The sequence below is a fragment of the Panthera tigris genome, chromosome D4 (assembly GCF_018350195.1).
Source record: "Panthera tigris isolate Pti1 chromosome D4, P.tigris_Pti1_mat1.1, whole genome shotgun sequence".
In the NCBI taxonomy this organism is placed as follows: domain Eukaryota; kingdom Metazoa; phylum Chordata; class Mammalia; order Carnivora; family Felidae; genus Panthera; species Panthera tigris.
The window spans coordinates 92,391,232-92,406,639 of NC_056672.1; the positions used below are offsets into that span (position 1 = coordinate 92,391,232).

General features: G+C 66.8%; 1 protein-coding gene across 2 annotated transcripts; it reads left to right on the forward strand.

Annotated features, from left to right (window-relative positions):
• Window positions 1-549: 549 nt before the first annotated feature.
• Window positions 550-5,121, forward strand: SOHLH1 (spermatogenesis and oogenesis specific basic helix-loop-helix 1). Of its 2 annotated transcripts, none has more exons than XM_042964821.1 (8): window positions 550-626; window positions 825-926; window positions 1,384-1,534; window positions 1,899-2,020; window positions 2,108-2,193; window positions 3,483-3,669; window positions 4,156-4,226; window positions 4,801-5,121. In XM_042964821.1, the coding sequence occupies exons 1-8, from the start codon at window positions 586-588 to the stop codon at window positions 5,016-5,018; spliced, it is 978 nt and encodes a 325-aa protein (XP_042820755.1). In that variant the 5' UTR covers window positions 550-585; the 3' UTR covers window positions 5,019-5,121. The 2 variants fall into 2 exon arrangements, with proteins under 2 accessions (XP_042820755.1, XP_042820756.1); XM_042964822.1 differs by having other exon boundaries at window positions 573-626; window positions 843-926.
• Window positions 5,122-15,408: the final 10,287 nt, after the last annotated feature.

Here is a 15,408-nt window from a genome sequence, read left to right on the forward strand (position 1 = left end):
CCTCCTCCCCCCACACCTGTGCCTGTCCCTGCCTCAGGTAACACCCACTGCTCTGTAGGGGAGTCCAACCTGCCACCTCTGGCCTCCTGACACCGGGCCCACGTCCAGCCTGGGCTCCTGCCGGTTCCTGCTTGGGGCGCCAGCCGCCCAGCCCTGTCCCGAAAATCACCGCTTCTGCCCTCCTGCCCCTCCCTTCCCACAGTGGCCATTTACCCGCGCCTTCCTCCACGGTCAGGCTCCTCCAGGGCATCACGCCTCCCTGTAGACAGAGCCCAGCTGGAGGCTGGCACCCAGGGAGGCCACACCCGAGTGGGAGGTGGGCCGACCCCCCGGAAGAGGAGGGAGGACCACTCAGCCCGGGCCACACGTCGGCCCTGGAGCGGGCAGATCCGGGCCACCACTTTCCGGCAGCTTCCGGCGGGAGAAACTTGAGGGTCCGGGGCGAGTGGGGGGGTGGGGCAGAGCACGCGTCTGGGCGGGGCCGGCGGGCACACGTGAGTGGGCGGGGCTGGCGGGACGCACACGTGGGGCGGCGCGTGGGGGTCCCGGGGCGGCGCGCGAGGCAGCTTCGGTGCAGCCGCGGTCATGGCGTCCCGGGGAGCTGAGCCAGGCGCTGGGGGGTGCGGGTGAGGAACTGGGGGGGCTGGAGGGGGTCAAGGGTGCTGGGCGGGGGGGACCCAATGCGAGTGGACTGCGCTGCGGGTCCCCCCACCCGGCGAGGCCCGTGGGGCAGGCCCTACGGGGGGAAGGCGGGGCTCCCGGAGGACGTCCACCACGGCGTTCTGGGGTTCACGGAGCTCGGCGCCCCGGCCTCTCCCGGGCAGCGGCTCTTCCCCATCCAGTGCCCAGGGCTGCCGCGAAGACAAGGCGCCCGAGCGTGCGGGCTCCGGCCTCCCGCGGAACGTGCTCAGCGAGCGGGAGCGCAGGTGAGCCGCGCTGGGGGAGGAGGGGCCGGGCTGCTGGGGGGGGGGGGGGTGGGGGGGGTGGATGGGGGAGGGGAGTGGGCGTCGGGTGTCTGACCGGCGGCCCGGTGGGGGTTATAGGCCGCTGGGACAGGGTTTGCGGGGTCTGTGCAGTAAGGGGACCGTGACTGGTGCCCGCGGTGAACAAGAAGCCCCAAGGGAGGGGGGGGTTCCCGGGGCCACCAATGCAGCCCCCCCCCCCCGCTTTGACCTGAGCTGTGGGCATCTGGAGGTTGTGCACTTGGGATCGCTGGCGCTGGTGGTCTAGGGCACAAGCACAGCCTGTTTTTTGGAGAGCTAACGAGGGGGGGTGGTCTTGTTCTTCAACCTGACGAGACCCCGAGGTGCCCGGAGGTGCCCCGGGTGACCTGGCCGCCGAGGCCGGGTGGGCTGACGGTCGCTGTTGCTTGTCTGCAAGCAGGAAGCGGATCTCCGTGAGCTGCGAGCGCCTGCGGGCCCTGCTGCCCCGCTTTGATGGCCGGCGGGAGGACATGGCCTCGGTCCTGGAGATGTCGGTGCAGTTCCTGCGGCTGGCCGGCGACCTGGTGCCCAGCCAGGAGCCGCCCACCGCCGTGAGTGTGGGTCCCCCGTCCGCACCCACGGCTGCCGGTCGCCTCGGCCCTGGAGGCGGCTCTGACCTGCTGGCCTCCCCCGTGCCCTGCGCCGTGCACCCCGGGCGGCCGTGATCTCGGCAGGCGTCGCCCTGTCTGTGCCGGTTCCACCTCCACGAGTGAGGCGGGCGTCCCAGGGCACGAGCTCCGTCATCACTTAAGTCCCTTATGCGCGCCTCCACCTGCTCTGTTTTTCCGGTCTGGCGTCTGCTCTCGGGCTGACCCCCTTGACCCCAGCGGGGCAGCGGGTGACAGGGAACGGCGGGCTGTTCCCTCCCGTTTGTTGCCTGACCGTTGTCGGGTGTCACGTGTGTGCCAATTCTAGGCTCTCGCTCCGTCCAAGGAGACGTGGCACAAGTGGCAGAGGGACGTTTTGCAGCTGGCCCTGTCAAGTCCGACTTCAGCCGGGGCACCAGACTCCGGGATGGCGGCACCTGGCGTGACCGTGTGAGTGTCCCCCGTGTGGCTGGGTAGCCCGTCGGGGCAGCAGACACAGCCCGTTCAGGGCTCTGTCTTTGTGTTTTTGTCCTTTAGGCCCCAGGCTGCGACCGCAGGTGTGGCCGAGGGCGAGGCCCCGCTGGGGGCGGCCGAGGTGCTGGACGGGCCGCCAGCCCTCCCCGGTGAGCAGGAGTGCAGGGCAGGGTCTGTTCCTGAGCGGGGCGCGGATGCTTAATGTTGGTTCTCTCGGGACCCTCTTGTCGGGGGGAAGCCTCGGAGACCCCACGCTGCCTCCGGCCGCGGTCCAGACCTCAGGACAAGGCTTGCCGGGAGGGGCGGGTGTGAGGGCTCAGGTGCCCCAGACGGGTCAGCCATGAGCGGTGGTGGTTCTCTGTCAGCTTGTCTGCTGGGGAGCAGGGTCCAAGCTAGCGGGTCTCTGAACTTGTTTCTGCTCCCCAAGGATGGCCCCCCGCCCCTCCTCCGCCCCGGGCCTCTAGGGGTCCCTGGGTCCCCCAGGAAACTTGTTGGCCCCTGTCATGGCCAGCTCTCTGGAGCGGCCCCCACACTGCCCTGCTCTCCTCGGTGCCTTTTCTTTTTTTTTATTTTTTAAAAACCTTTATTCATCTTGAGAGAGAGACAGAGTGCAAGCAGGTGAGGAGCAGAGAGAGGGGGACACCGGATCTGAGGCAGGCTCCAGGCCCTGAGCCGTCAGCACATAGCCCGACGTGGGGCTTGAACTCACAAACTGAGATCATGACCTGAGCCGAAGTCAGACGCTTAACTGACTGAGCCACCCAGGGGCGACCCCCAATTCCATCCTGCCCCGCTCTTTGCCCCCCTCAGTGCCTTTTCGATGGTTTTTTCTGTATGGAGTGAGAGTCATCGGCCTTGCACGGGGCCTTTGTTCTCTGGTGCTGTGCCGGCCAAGCCTGCAGGCACCTCTGATGATGTCTCTCTCGTGCTGGACCCCGCACCCCAGCTATTTGTCGCTTCTTGGACACGGGTGCTGGTGATTGCCCTGTGCCAGAGTCCCCGAGTGCCGCAGGAGGCGAGGCTATGTCTTCCGGTTCCCGGAATGTGCCTGTCGAGGAGGGGAGGGGGCTTGCCGTGAACAGGGCTGGGGGCAGAGCCGGGGCCACAGGCAGGGCGTGAGGGTGCAGAGGTGACGCGGCAAGGGGGCTAGGTCTGAGGGTGGAGGCCGGGGTCAAGGTTTGCGGGCAGGTGGGGGTAGGGTCCCAGATCTGAGCTCCAAGGGCCTGGCCTGAGGTCAGCGGTGTCTCCTCCTAGAAGCTCCCCTGGCCCCAGGTGCATAGCCCTGCGGCCCTGGGCGTCTGTCCTTGGGGGTCTGTCTGCCTCCTGCTCCCGAGCTCCTTGTGTCCCCGTGCAGGGTGCAGTGGGTGGGGGCTGGGGCCTTTAGGGGAGGGCTGCGCCCACGTGGGGAAGGCCGACCTACACCTGCCTTCTCTTGTAGAGCCTTGCAGCCTGGTGACCCGGCCCCCAGACCCAAGTCCCTCCAAGGCCCTGAGGTCGCCTCCACCCTGGCCTCCCCGTTCCTGGCAGCCACCCTCCCCTCTGGTGAGCAAAGAGGTTCAGAGCTGCCGGGGCCAGGCTGGGCCCCTGATGGAGGGGGCCGACTCGGCCATGACACTGGACACCAGGTGGGTGCCCTGGTGGGCGTGCGCACCGGCCCCACAGGCCGCCTCCTAGCCCTGCCCGCGCTCTGCCCGCCCCTGCCCCTGGGAAGTTCGCACCCCTCCCCCTCTGTCTGCCGGGGCCACTGCCAGCCCAGGCCTGTTTGAGCCAGACGCTGCCGTGCGGCTCTCTGACGCGTTTCCGAAAATGTTGTCGTGTTCCCAGTCCGTCTGTGTTTCGGCTGATAGTAAACGAGTTTGTGTTTTGTGAGCGTGCACCAGCTGGGGCGTGGGAAGGGAGCGTGGCAGAGGTTGGAGAGAAACCAGCAGAGGCAGCGGGGTGGGCCAGTCTGTCCCCAGCGTGCAGGCTCGGGGTCTGGCGGGGAAGGGGGGGCACCCGGTTCATCTTAAACCTGAAGCCACCTTTGAGGGCACACACCTCTGTCTCGAGGCTGGAGGACCGGGTCCACCTGGGACCATTCGGTCAGGGTGCGTTCTCCCGGCCTCGTTCAGGTCTGCGTCCAGATGTGATGTGGAAGATGGGGCGTCCTTCCTGCTGAGCGCCAGTCCCGACTGGTGGCTGGGTGAGTGGGGGCGTGCCACCTGGGCCACCACTTGCCCTGATCAGGGACAGGCCCCAAGGTCTCAGGCGGTCTGGACGAGGGGCTGGGCAGGTGGCTGGGGTTAAGAGGAGACGTGCTCGAGCTCGGTGTGCGGGGCAGTCTCGGGGTCCCAGTATTTGTCTCTTGCTCCTTGCTGGTGGTTGTCGGGGTCGCTGGGGGGGGGGGAGCGTGAGGTGGCGACCACGCATGTGGACCGTGTGCGTGAGCGTGGCACGTGGGGCTGGTTGTGTGTTACCCGCGATTCGGGATCTGTGCCTTTTCTGCACGCGACGTCCCCACAGAGGTGTCTGGACGTGGAATGAGTCTGTAAGATTCAGCGTCGTGGGAGACGCCTTCCTTGTTCTGGGCTGGTGGGTTCTCCCGGGTCTCAGGGGGACCAGCATGCGTGGGCCCACTCACCCCACACGGCCCTCGGGCGCCAAGGGCTTCCAAGTCGGGCAGGACAGACGGGCAGAGCTGGGCCTCTCCGCACCTTGACCTTGCCACGTGCACCCCAGGTACCCAGGCTGACGTGTCCCGTCTCTGACATTTCCAGGGTCTCTGGAGGGCAGAGGCGCCAGTGTCCCTTCTCGGTGCATGGCCAGGAGCGGCCTGCTGGACAGGGCAGAGCCCAGCTTCCTGACAGACGTCGGGCCCGGCTCCCAGGAGCTCCCAGACGGCCCCCTGGAACCCTGGGGCTCGGACGCCGGCTGCCCCAGCCTGGCCCTGCGGGATGAGGTGGACAGCATCTTCCCCGACTTCTTTCCCTGCTAGGCGGTGGGGAGGGGGTCAGTGCCACACGTGCCCGTGTCGCGTGCCGGGTGGCTCATCCCGGGTTCGGGGGGCGGCAGGGGCCGGCTGCGTATTAAAGGCGGTGTTTCTCCGGAAACCAGACCTCCTGGAGCTTCGCCTCTCTGTAATCGGTGCGATTCACTGGGCAGGTGGCACCGCTTCCACTCAGAGCGCGGGCACCTGCCTGGGGCTTTGCTCCTGCGACGGTCTTGGCCTTGAGAAGTCCCTGAATAGCCCTGCAGTCTGAGGAGGGCTCCCGAGGACTGGGACTTCTGTGCTCCGGGCCTGCTCCCCGGAGAGGTGGGCGGGGACCCCACTTGTCACGCCTGTGAGTGCCCTCTGCCCTGGCCAGGGAGCCCTGAGGAAAGGGCCGGCTTCCGTCTTCGAGGTGGGGACCTCTGCACTCCTCACACGGGGTGGGGCATTGGGGGGCCCGGTGCAGAGGTCACCTGGCAGGTCCCAGCGCCGTCCCAGCTGCCCCTGACCTCTGGGGCCCGGGGAACGGCTGGGTTACTGAGAGGGGCGCTGCGTGCGGCGGACCCTACCAGGCGTGACCGCGAGCCACGGCAAAGGCAGGTGCCGGTCTCTGAGCCAAGCTGGCTGGGGTCTCACCGCACTGCTCCTGCTCACGTCCTTCCGGAGACGCTGGGCTCCAGGCCCCCCGTGGAGAGTGCTCAGGGCCGTCTACCGTCCAGGAGGGTGGGTTCTCCCGTGGTCTCGAGCCCTCTTTCCAGCCCGTTTGCCTCACCCCTGCGTGTGTCTTTGTCTCTGCGGCTGGAAAGTTCCATTCGTTCTGTCCTTGAGTGGCCGCAGACAACGGTGATGAGCGCTGGCCTGGGATGGAGGGGAGCTGGAGGGGACCACGGCCGGGAGCCGTTGCCCCAGGGCACGGTCCTCAGGACCTCCCTGGTTGTCGCGTGCGTGCTTACGTGCGTGTTTGTATGCGTGCAGCACGGGGTGGGGCACTGCGGGTGCCCTGTCCTCACCCCCTGCACCCCGAGCACAGCCCCGGTGACTCTGCCGGCTGCCTGCGGAGTCAGGGCCGGAGCAAGCACCCGGGCCCTGCCCCCGTGTCTCCCGTTCCCTGAGCCCAGAGGGGGACCCCGGGGTAGAATTGTTGAGCCCCGCCCCTCCCACCTGGGAGCAGGTCGGTCTCCGCGGGGCCAGGTGCAGGCTCCGTGGAAAACCCCAGGTGATGCTGGGCAGGCTGATCTAGAACAGTCCTGCCTGGAGCCCTGGGCGGCCCACCCGTGCCCTGTGCTGACCTCAGGTCGGCACCAACAAGGGAAATCGGGAGTTCGACTGAGGTGCCGGGAACAGAGATGATACCCTGCCCCACCGCCAGGCGTTGCCTGGGAGGACGGGGCCCTGTCTCGGGTGGCAGCCTCCCCATCTTGGGCCTGGGGGGGGCCCCTGGAGCCACTGTCGAGAATGATCCTGAGGCCCAGTCGGGCTCGTGGACTTGCTCCCAGCGCCCCCAGTGGGACCAGAGGGGTCTGGAACCAGCAGTCAACTCTGCCCTGGCCGTGTGATCCCACGGCCTCTGCCCTGCAGGCCCCGGCAGTGTGGGCATAGAGCCCCATCCCTGAGCTGGCTGGGGCCTGGCCTCCCTCCGATGGACGGTGACACCCGGGGGAGTGGCAGGTGGGGCCCCGCTGGCACGGACCCCCGGTGAGCTGGAGGAGAGCAGGGCTGCCGCACGGCCCGGTGGGGGCTTGGTTGGGGCTGGAAGGAGCCTCAGGTTTCAGGGAACAGCTTTTGTCCGCACCCTCCTCCTCTCCAGCCCTTGGTGGTGGTGATTGCCGTTGCACGTGTTCAAGAGGAGGATCGGAAAACTGTTAGGCTGGTGATTCCGGGCTTTTTTTCTGGATTTGGTGGGGGGGCAGCGCTCGGCACAACCTCCCCTCTAGCTCTCAAGATGACCTGCTTCCCTCCTCACCACCCCTGCTGGGAGGACCTGTGTGCCTGCAAGTAGGACACACAGAAGGGACACGGCTCGGCAGGACCCCAGCCACCCTCAGGCCGAGCACTTTGGATGGGGACGTTTTGGAGGGACTGTGCCCACAGCTGGGGTTTGGTGCCCATCAGCCTTTGGGCTGAGAGCTGACTGTTCGTTACTGTCGTCCCACCCTCCCTGAGCCCTGCCCCTCCGGCAGCCCTCTCTCCTCTCTGTCCTCCTGCCCTCCCCGCTGCCCCTCCCCTGCTTGGATCTCCTGGTCACTGGGGGTCACTGTGAACGGGGGTGGGGGTCACTGTGAGCTGGTGTCTTGGTCAGGGTGCTCGGTGCTGCTTGGTGGTTGTGTGTAACCCACAGCAGTGTAACCCTGAGGATATGCAGATCCTGCCCCAGAGCCCCGGGGCGGGGGTGGGGGCTGGGCCAGGGGCTCTGCTGCTGGGGAGGGGTCATAGTCCCGGGGCCCCCCTTTGCCCCCAGGCTCCCATCCAATCTTGGCAGGAGGGCCATGTTCTCCGTCCCCCACCCCAGGTGCTCAGTGGAGGCAGAGGAGGTCCTCCCGAGACCCCTGCTTGACTGGCCCGGCCTCACTGTCCCCCATGTCACACACCTCAGGGAGCTGGAAACCAGCTCGGTGCCGTTCCGTGCCTGCCATCGGTCCCTTGACAGCCAGGACACCTTGTCATCCCCCAGCAGGCCCGGCTGTCCCCCAGCCCATCCCCTGAGCACAGCGGGGTGCTCACGGCAGGAAAGGGGGCTCCAGGCCTGCTCACAGCCAGGGCAGTGGTCCTGAGGTCCACACCTCCTGCTCAGAGGGTGATGGGACAGGTCCCTTTGCCCACACCGCTCCCCTCTCCCCGCCCCCCCCCCCCCCCCCCGGTGTGCTGGCAGGGCTTTTGAGCTGGCGATGGGGGCGAGACGCCCTGGGCCTGTCCTAGAGGAAAGCAGGAGGCAGGGCTGGGGGCTTCGGGGTGAGAGACTTTGCTAGAGCAAGGAGGAACAGGGAGACAGGGCACCCCCACCCAGACTGTGATCTGCACAGGCGTCGCAGGGTGGGCCTGGCCTCGGCCCCAGGCTGAGGGCTAGCGGCAGAAAGGACGCAGAGGCGGGACACGGGAACAGCCGGGGGCCTAGGGGGCCGCTGAGAGGGCAGCCGCCTGATGGCAGGGGTGGGGTGGGAGTGAGGAGTTGACTCCACTGTTGGCTCTTGCTGGAAGAATGAGCTGGAAGGAAGCGGCCCTGGGCGGATGCAGGTGGGAGTGTGGCCTTCTGACGGAGGAGGCTAGGGTGGGCCCCCGAGGGGTGGGGAGGCCCCCTGGGTGCTGGGGTGTGGCCTGGAGGCCTCATTCCAGCAGCAGGGGTGGGGGCCCCCTCTTCTGATGGGACGAAGGTCCCCTCCGTCCAGGCTGGTGCAGGTGCGGCACAGCAAGCCTGTCCCTGAGACCCCTCCTCCAGGGACCCCTGGCCTGGGACACGGTGGGCTTGATGTGTGGCTCAGGCGGTGGCCCTGGGGAGGACGGGGGCTTGGCCGCTGTGGGGCAGGGCGCTCCCCACAGCTGGGATCCAGGGCAGGGGAACCTGGGACACCTAGGTGAGCATCCCAGGGGCTGCGGGCCGGCACCTGCCAGGCTTTGACGACTCCGGGAGGAGTGAGGTGCGGTTAGTGACTGTCCATGCTGCGCCCGGGGTCTCGGCCACCGTCATTTAACAGAGACACAAGCATGTGGCCAGAAGGAGTCTCTAAGCTGGGTCCCGCTTGGAAGCAAGGGACCGACCTAGGTTGTGTCTACTGGCTGCCTCTGCCCCCGTGAGACTTGCTCCTGACCCTACGACGTGGCCATGGAGTCTGACCCCGTCGCCTCCCGGCTTCCTGTGCCGTCATCCTGGCACCCCGGGGAACCCCTAGCGGCCTCCCCCCACTGTGTGGACGTGAGGGTCCCCACCTCTCTGCCCCCAGCAGCCCTGGCCCCCTGTGGCCACCAGCCAGAGCACCCTCACAGAGCACACTCAGGGGGCAGGTGTTGATTGGGCACGCCGGGAAAGGTCTCCAGGAACGGGGGCCTGGGGGAGGGGAGCGGTTGAAGGGCTCCTCCGGTGGACTGTGAACTTCTAGTCCTTCGACGGGACGGTACCGCTGTGGGAGACGCTCCTGTGAGCGAGAGGGGCAGCGTGGGTTTGGGGGGTGGGGGACCGATGGGGCAGATCCCGTCCCCCAGTCTCCTTCTGCAGACTGGCCCCCAGCCTCGCAGCAGGCCCCCCAGCGCCCCAGGCCCCCACAGCCTTTGGGGGAGTCTGTGGGCATCCCCAGGCCGGCACTGCCCCCACAGCCTTCAGGGGACCCTGTGGGCGTCCCCGCTCCGGGTCCTGGCCGTGGCACTGGCGGTCGGAGTCTCCCCGAGCTGCCAGCCCTCAGCCACACCCCACCGCGGGCATGGAAGGAGGTCAGTGCGCGGGGAACGGCGCTTGCCCCGTCACCCGGCCTCGAGGGGCCCCCACGCCGCGGCCCCTGCAGGGTCAGAGCTCACTCAACCGGGCCCAGCAGCCTCTCTACGGTCGGGCGAGCAGGCAGCGGTCTGCGGCAGGAGGGGCACGGGGTGCTGAGTGGTGGTCCACGCTGTGCCCCTCCGGCCTCCCGAGGCTGGGCTGGGGGTGGGCGCTTACCAGTCTGGGTCGGGCCGAGGGTGTCGGTCGGCCGATCCCGTGGCTCTCGCAGTAACCCTTGAACGTGTGCAGGATGTCCCAGCCCGCGGTGGGGGTCCTGCCTGCAGACGGAGCGTCGGGCTGTTCCTCCCCAAGGTCGTTCGGGATAACGGGCCTCGGGTTCTGGGAGCTTGGAGGCGGCCTGGGATTTTCGGGGTGCGGCTGGGGCCGTGGGGACAGGAGCTGCCGTGACCGGGGTGGCCGGGCTGCCTGGCGGCTCCGTGTCAGGCCGGAGCGGAGGTGAGGGCCCCACAGAGCCACCCCCGACCCTCGGGTGGGGTCCGGCCCATCATCTGTGCCCCAGCCCTTGCCGTCCCCACGCAGTGATTCCTTTGTGTTCGTCACGTTGGGACGGAGGCCGGTGTCTGACGAACATCTGCGGGTGTCGGGGTCCCTAGGCTTGTTTAAAGGCGAGTGAGTCAACGTGGCCGTGTTTGGAAGGTACCGTGGAACACCCGCGGACGTGCACCCAAGCCACGTGCTCCGCGACCACAGCCCCAAAACTGACCCCCACGAAGCTGAAGCAAACAGCCCTGGGCCCCGGGCTGCTGGCTGCTGGGGGCAGCTGCGGTGCTGAGGCCGCGGGGGCTGGCCGCTGCCGCTCGCCCTCCCTGAACGGTCTCTGCCCCGGGGAGAACCGGTCTGTGCCCCCATGGCAGCTCCCACGTGCTGAGTGCTGAGCCAGAAGTCAGCCTGGGTGCGGCCCGGGGCTCCTGGACGCTTGTACCTCGTGGGCCAGCACAAGAGGCCTGGGGGCCCAAGGCAGGACTGTCAGCCTGCACGTTTACTAAATACGGTCATCTCAGCGCTCCCTGCAACAGGCTGGACTGGGTCCCCTGAAAGGTGCGGTCAGTCTTTGGCCCCGGGACTTGGGAACGGGATCTGGTTTAGAAGCAGGTGTGGTTAAGGGTCGGGATGAGGAGGCGCTGGGTGCAGGATGCGCCCGAAAGCCAACGACCAGTGTCCTTAAGGGAAAGGGGAGGGAGGTCTGAGAACGGAGAAGCCTCGTGGAGGCTCAGGGTGACGAGACCACAGGTCAGGACGTTCTGATCTTCGCTTCCGGAACCCCCGTGACCAGTGAAGTCCGACCCATGGCCCTTAACCGTGGGCCCGTGGGAGGTCACCTGTCTCCTAAACACGCTTTCCCGAGCCACGTGTCCCAACCCTCCCGCGTCACAGAGAAGACGCGCTCCACACCCAGACCCCGAGGCCTCTGATGACAGCAGGGAGGCGTCACAGCACACGGGCCACCGTCTGTTAACCTGCTCTTGTGGGACACCATGTCGCCAGTGGTACAGGCAGTGGCCCTGGTGGCCTCAGGTACAGCGTGGGGGCCGCCGGCCACTGCAGGGTCTCTCTGCTTGTAGGCAGGAGTGGATGCAAGGATGGGGTCGCTCGAGACTTTCCTTTCCGTTCTTGATGCTAAAGGTCAAGGGGACTTCCGTGAACTGCCGACGTGTGTGTGGGTCTCCCCCGTTTGTCTAACACCCGATCGCCGTCCTGTTCCCCCGTGGCCTCACGGCAGCCGACCCCCACCCCCGGCTCCTGCCGGCTGGGGCAGGAGTTCGCCCTGCGCTGGCGGGGGGCGGTTTCTGGGTGGCGGCCACTCACTGAGGAGGTCCACCATCACCGTCTTCTTCCTGTGCCTCCTGTTGTGGATGCAGAAGACGACAGGCGGGTGGGGACCCGCCTTCTCCGTGAAGATCGTGTTGTGGCCGGCATCTGTGAGTCCGGGGGGTGGCTGGGAGGCAGGGGGTGCAGAGTTCTCCACCAGGCGGGAACCGGACCCTGGGAGCCCTCCTGTCCCTTTACGGCCATTGACAACTTGGTGCCGATGACCAGTCAGGCCCCAGGAAGGGGCAGGGCCGGGTGCAGGCTTCCCGCCCTTCCCGGACACCCCTGCCGGCTCACCCCACCCGCCCGCTGCCGAGAGGGCCCGCGGGGTGCCGCAGCCCGTGGGTCCCTCCTGTGAGGCGGCGTCCTGGCCAGAGAGCTCCCGGCCGTTCTCTGCCCGGGGGTCCCCGGGGCTCCCCGCTCCCGGGCTGGACGAGGCTGCCGGTCCGTACTTCCATTTCTCGTCTCACTTGCCGTCAGTACAATTGGGGTACGCCTACCCTTTACCCTGGGAGAGGACGACAAGGCCCCCTGGAACCCGGCATCCGGAAGGCGTGGTGTCCGTGGAGCCCCTCGGTGGCGCTGGGTGGGGCTTGGCCACGCTGGCCACTGGACACGTGTGTCCCGTCCCAGGGCAGCGAGCCCCAGCCCTGCCTTGTGCGACCGCTGACCTTGGCGTCCCTGCACCCCACGGGGCCCGCCACGGGACCCTGGACCTCGGCCCCGTCCGGCACCCTCTTCCCAGACTTCTTACCTTCTGTGGACGTGGAACTGCGTGGTCTTGAAGGTCACGTGGATCTTGTGGATGAAGAACATCGTGTCTGAGTCCGTCCTTAGGAGATTCGGTTCATTGGATGCTCGTGCTATCGAGAACCAGTTGCCATCGACCTGCCGAGGAGAGCAGAGGGGGCCGTGCTGGTGCGGGGTGGCGGGGCGGGGGGCGACCCTCCCTCCAGAGGGAGCCCTGAACGGGCCCCTTTCCAGCTGCCCCCAGCCGCACCCCCCGACTCCTGACGCCTGCACTGGCTACCAGATTCTCAGTGAAGTTGGGGTCCTGGGGGCCCATGTGCAGGGCCTGGGGGCCACCGAGCAGGGTGAGCACGAGTGCCAGCCTCAGGACGTTCACGGTGAGGCGGGAGTAGCCGACGGACGAAAGGCGTCCAGAGCCTGTGGCCGTGGCCCTTTTGTCCCCTCCCGGGAGAGGGTTCTGGGCCACGTGGTGGGCCGTCACGGGCTCCCTCCCGCTCCCCACAACGACCCTCTATTTGTCACGGCCACTGCCAACAACGCCACTTGGCCGCCAGGCTCTGCCCCCTCGGTGCTGGCAGTCCCGCCGTTTCCAGAACAACGGGGCCCACCTGGGCCGCTTCCAGGATCCGTGCGTTCCCGCTGAGCACCGGACCTCCGGCCATCGAGGCTGACGCACGGCCCCGGGTGGCCGGGAGGTCTCCTCCGACAGCCTCCCATGCATCGGAGCAGCTTGCTCAAGGTGTCCGGGCACTTGGCAGGGGGTCTGAGGAAGCTCACGCCCGGGGCCGGACCTCGCCGCGCTGTGAGACGGCCCGGGCTGCCGGTACCTCTCCTGGATCCGCCCGTTTGGGCAGAGCAAGGGGAGGCCTAAGTCCCGGGGTAATGGGAGTGGGGTGGGGGCAGCGGGCGGGAGTCAGAGGAGCCCCGTCTCCACCGCAGTCCTGTCCCGAGCCTCCCCCTGCGGGGTGACCTGAGCTCGGCTGAATTCTGAATTCGTCCTCAGGGACCCCCAGGGCCCGCGGGAGCAGAGCGGGCCCAGTGCACGAGCGGGTGGCCGTGTCCCCGTGGGCTGGGGACACTCAGGTTCTCTGAGCCCCGGTGTCCGCCCACTTCTTGGCCGCAGGACTCCTTGCGCGTGCTCCCATGAGCGCCCTCGCCCCCCTCCCTCCTGCCAGGCGCCCACACCCCCAGCAAGGCCCGGACCCTGTGCTCTCTCCCCACACCCATCCTCACATCCCCGTGGCCTGCTCCCCTCACAGTGTGACACCTCGATGTCAAAGCCTGACGAGGACAATGACGAGAAAGGAAAAAATCACAGGTCACACGCATAAAAGTTCAGGGGCCCCAAATACATGTAAAATGAACCCAGCAGTATAGGAAAGGCATGGTGTATTGAGGCCTAGTGGCTTTAACCCCGCTAGCTTGGTTCAGCCATCGGGAATCCACGCATTTCACATTGAGAGCGGAGGGAAAAATCGAACGATCGTCGTATTTGCTGCAGAAAACACATCTGGTGAAATTCAACAACTATTCGTGTTAGTAACTCCTACCGCCCTAGACACAAAAGGGAACTAATCTGTTTAAAGGGAGATCGTTAAACCCTAAGAGACTCTCAAATACAGAGAGCACGCTGGGGGCTGCTGGCAGGGTGGGGGGTGGGGGGATGGGCTAGACGGGTGAGGGGCATTGAGGAGGGCGCCTGTGGGATGAGCACCGGGTGTTGTATGTAGGGGTGAATCACCGGGTTCTCCTGAAACCACTGTTATGCCGTATGTTAACTAACGTGGACTTAGGTAAAATTGAAAAATTAAAACCCAAACAGGCAGACTGCCCCCGTCCTGCCTCAGGGAAGGTGGAAAGCTTCCTTCTGGGACTGAGGACGGTAGGCGCCAGCCGTCCCCACCGCCACCGAGCAGGTGCCGGCCCTTCCAGTAAAGGTGGGGACGAAGCCGTGCGGAGAGACTGGTGTAAGGTGTGAGCGAGGCCGTGGGCGGGTGTGCAGTTATGCGAAGAGCGTCACCTGTAGGTGAGTCTGTCACGCTGCTGAATTTGGAAAGGCGTGTGTGAGCGACCGCGGGACCGGCACAGAAGGAGCTGTTTCTGTGCCCGAGAGCGCACGGTTCTTCTAACGCTTGTTACTTGTTTTGGAGGGGGGGAGGGAGAGAGACGAGCAGGGCAGGGGGAGGGGCAGAGAGAGGGAGACAGAGTCCCAAGCCGGCTCCACACGGTCAGCACAGAGCCCTGAGGTCACGACCTGAGCCAAAGTCAAGAGTCGGCAGCTCACCCGACTGACCCCCCCCCCCCGCCGCCCCCAGACACCCCTGTGAACGAGGCGACATGAGGAGGGTGAAGAGAGTTTGCGACCCAGTAAAAAACAAAAGTCGAGTAACCGGAAATGAATCCAACAGGAAAAGCGTGCAGACGTTCTGCTCAGAAAACTATAAACTGGTATCGAGATGCTCAGACTGAATAAACGCTGTCCCTCGCACGCGGGTCCGAGGTCCCGATGCGTAGACGTGCGCGCTGCCTCCCGACCGGCAGGCGGATCCTGGTCAGAATTCCAGCCGGGTGTGTGTCACGTGCAGCTTTAGCAGCCGGCCCCAAGTTTCCCGGACGCTCCCTAGGTTCAGTTGGGGGGATCTGTCCCAGGAGACTTGTGTTCTCACTGCGAAGTCTGCCATTAGGGCCGCTGTGCTGATGGGAGTGTCTGCGCACAGACCGTCCCGTGCGGGCCTTTCTGTAGCGGGTGGCCCTGCAGAGAAGCGCGGGAAGAGACGGTCTCTCCAGCACGCGGCGCCGGGGCAGCTGGCCGGCCGTAAGGACCAGGAGGACCGCGAGCCCGCCCTCCGCCCACGCAGACCAAATCCCGCAGTGCGCCGAGCGGCACCCCGCCCAGAGCTGGGTTCGGGTTCTGTGTCTAGGACCTCAGAGTCACCTCGTGTAGGTTGGGGCTTTTCGAGTTTAATCGAGTTAGGAGGACGGCACCGGGGGCTGCACCCAGTGCGGACGAGGCCTTTATAAAGCGGGGAGGTTTGGACACACTCGGAGGAAGGTGTGAGGACCGCCGGGGACTGAGGACGGGGCAGAGGTCGGGGCTGTGGCCAGCATCCAGGCCGCGGAGGCAGCCCCAGAGCCGGGAGGGGCCGGAAGGTCCAGTCTTCCCTTGGAGCCTCCAGAGTGAGTGTGGCCCTGTGACCGCTGATGGGATCTTGCGGCTATGTGACACCCGTGCAGCAGGATGGGGTCAGGTGACAGCGGGAACAGGTGGAACCCCCAAAGGGGCAACGGCGGAGAGCTCAGGGAAGGGACCGTCGCCCGGCTGTGGAGGGTGAGGCCAGGCCACCCCGGGGAGCT

What these genes read in the sequence shown, in the direction of transcription:
- SOHLH1 (XM_042964821.1), top strand. Translation starts at nt 586, where the DNA reads ATGGCGTCCCGGGGAGCTGAGCCAGGCGCTGGGGGGTGCGG. An exon ending in GCCAGGAGCCGCCCACCGCC is followed by an intron (nt 1,535 to 1,898) that starts GTGAGTGTGGGT and finishes TGCCAATTCTAG; the next exon opens with GCTCTCGCTCCGTCCAAGGA. An exon ending in GCCATGACACTGGACACCAG is followed by an intron (nt 3,670 to 4,155) that starts GTGGGTGCCCTG and finishes GGCCTCGTTCAG; the next exon opens with GTCTGCGTCCAGATGTGATG.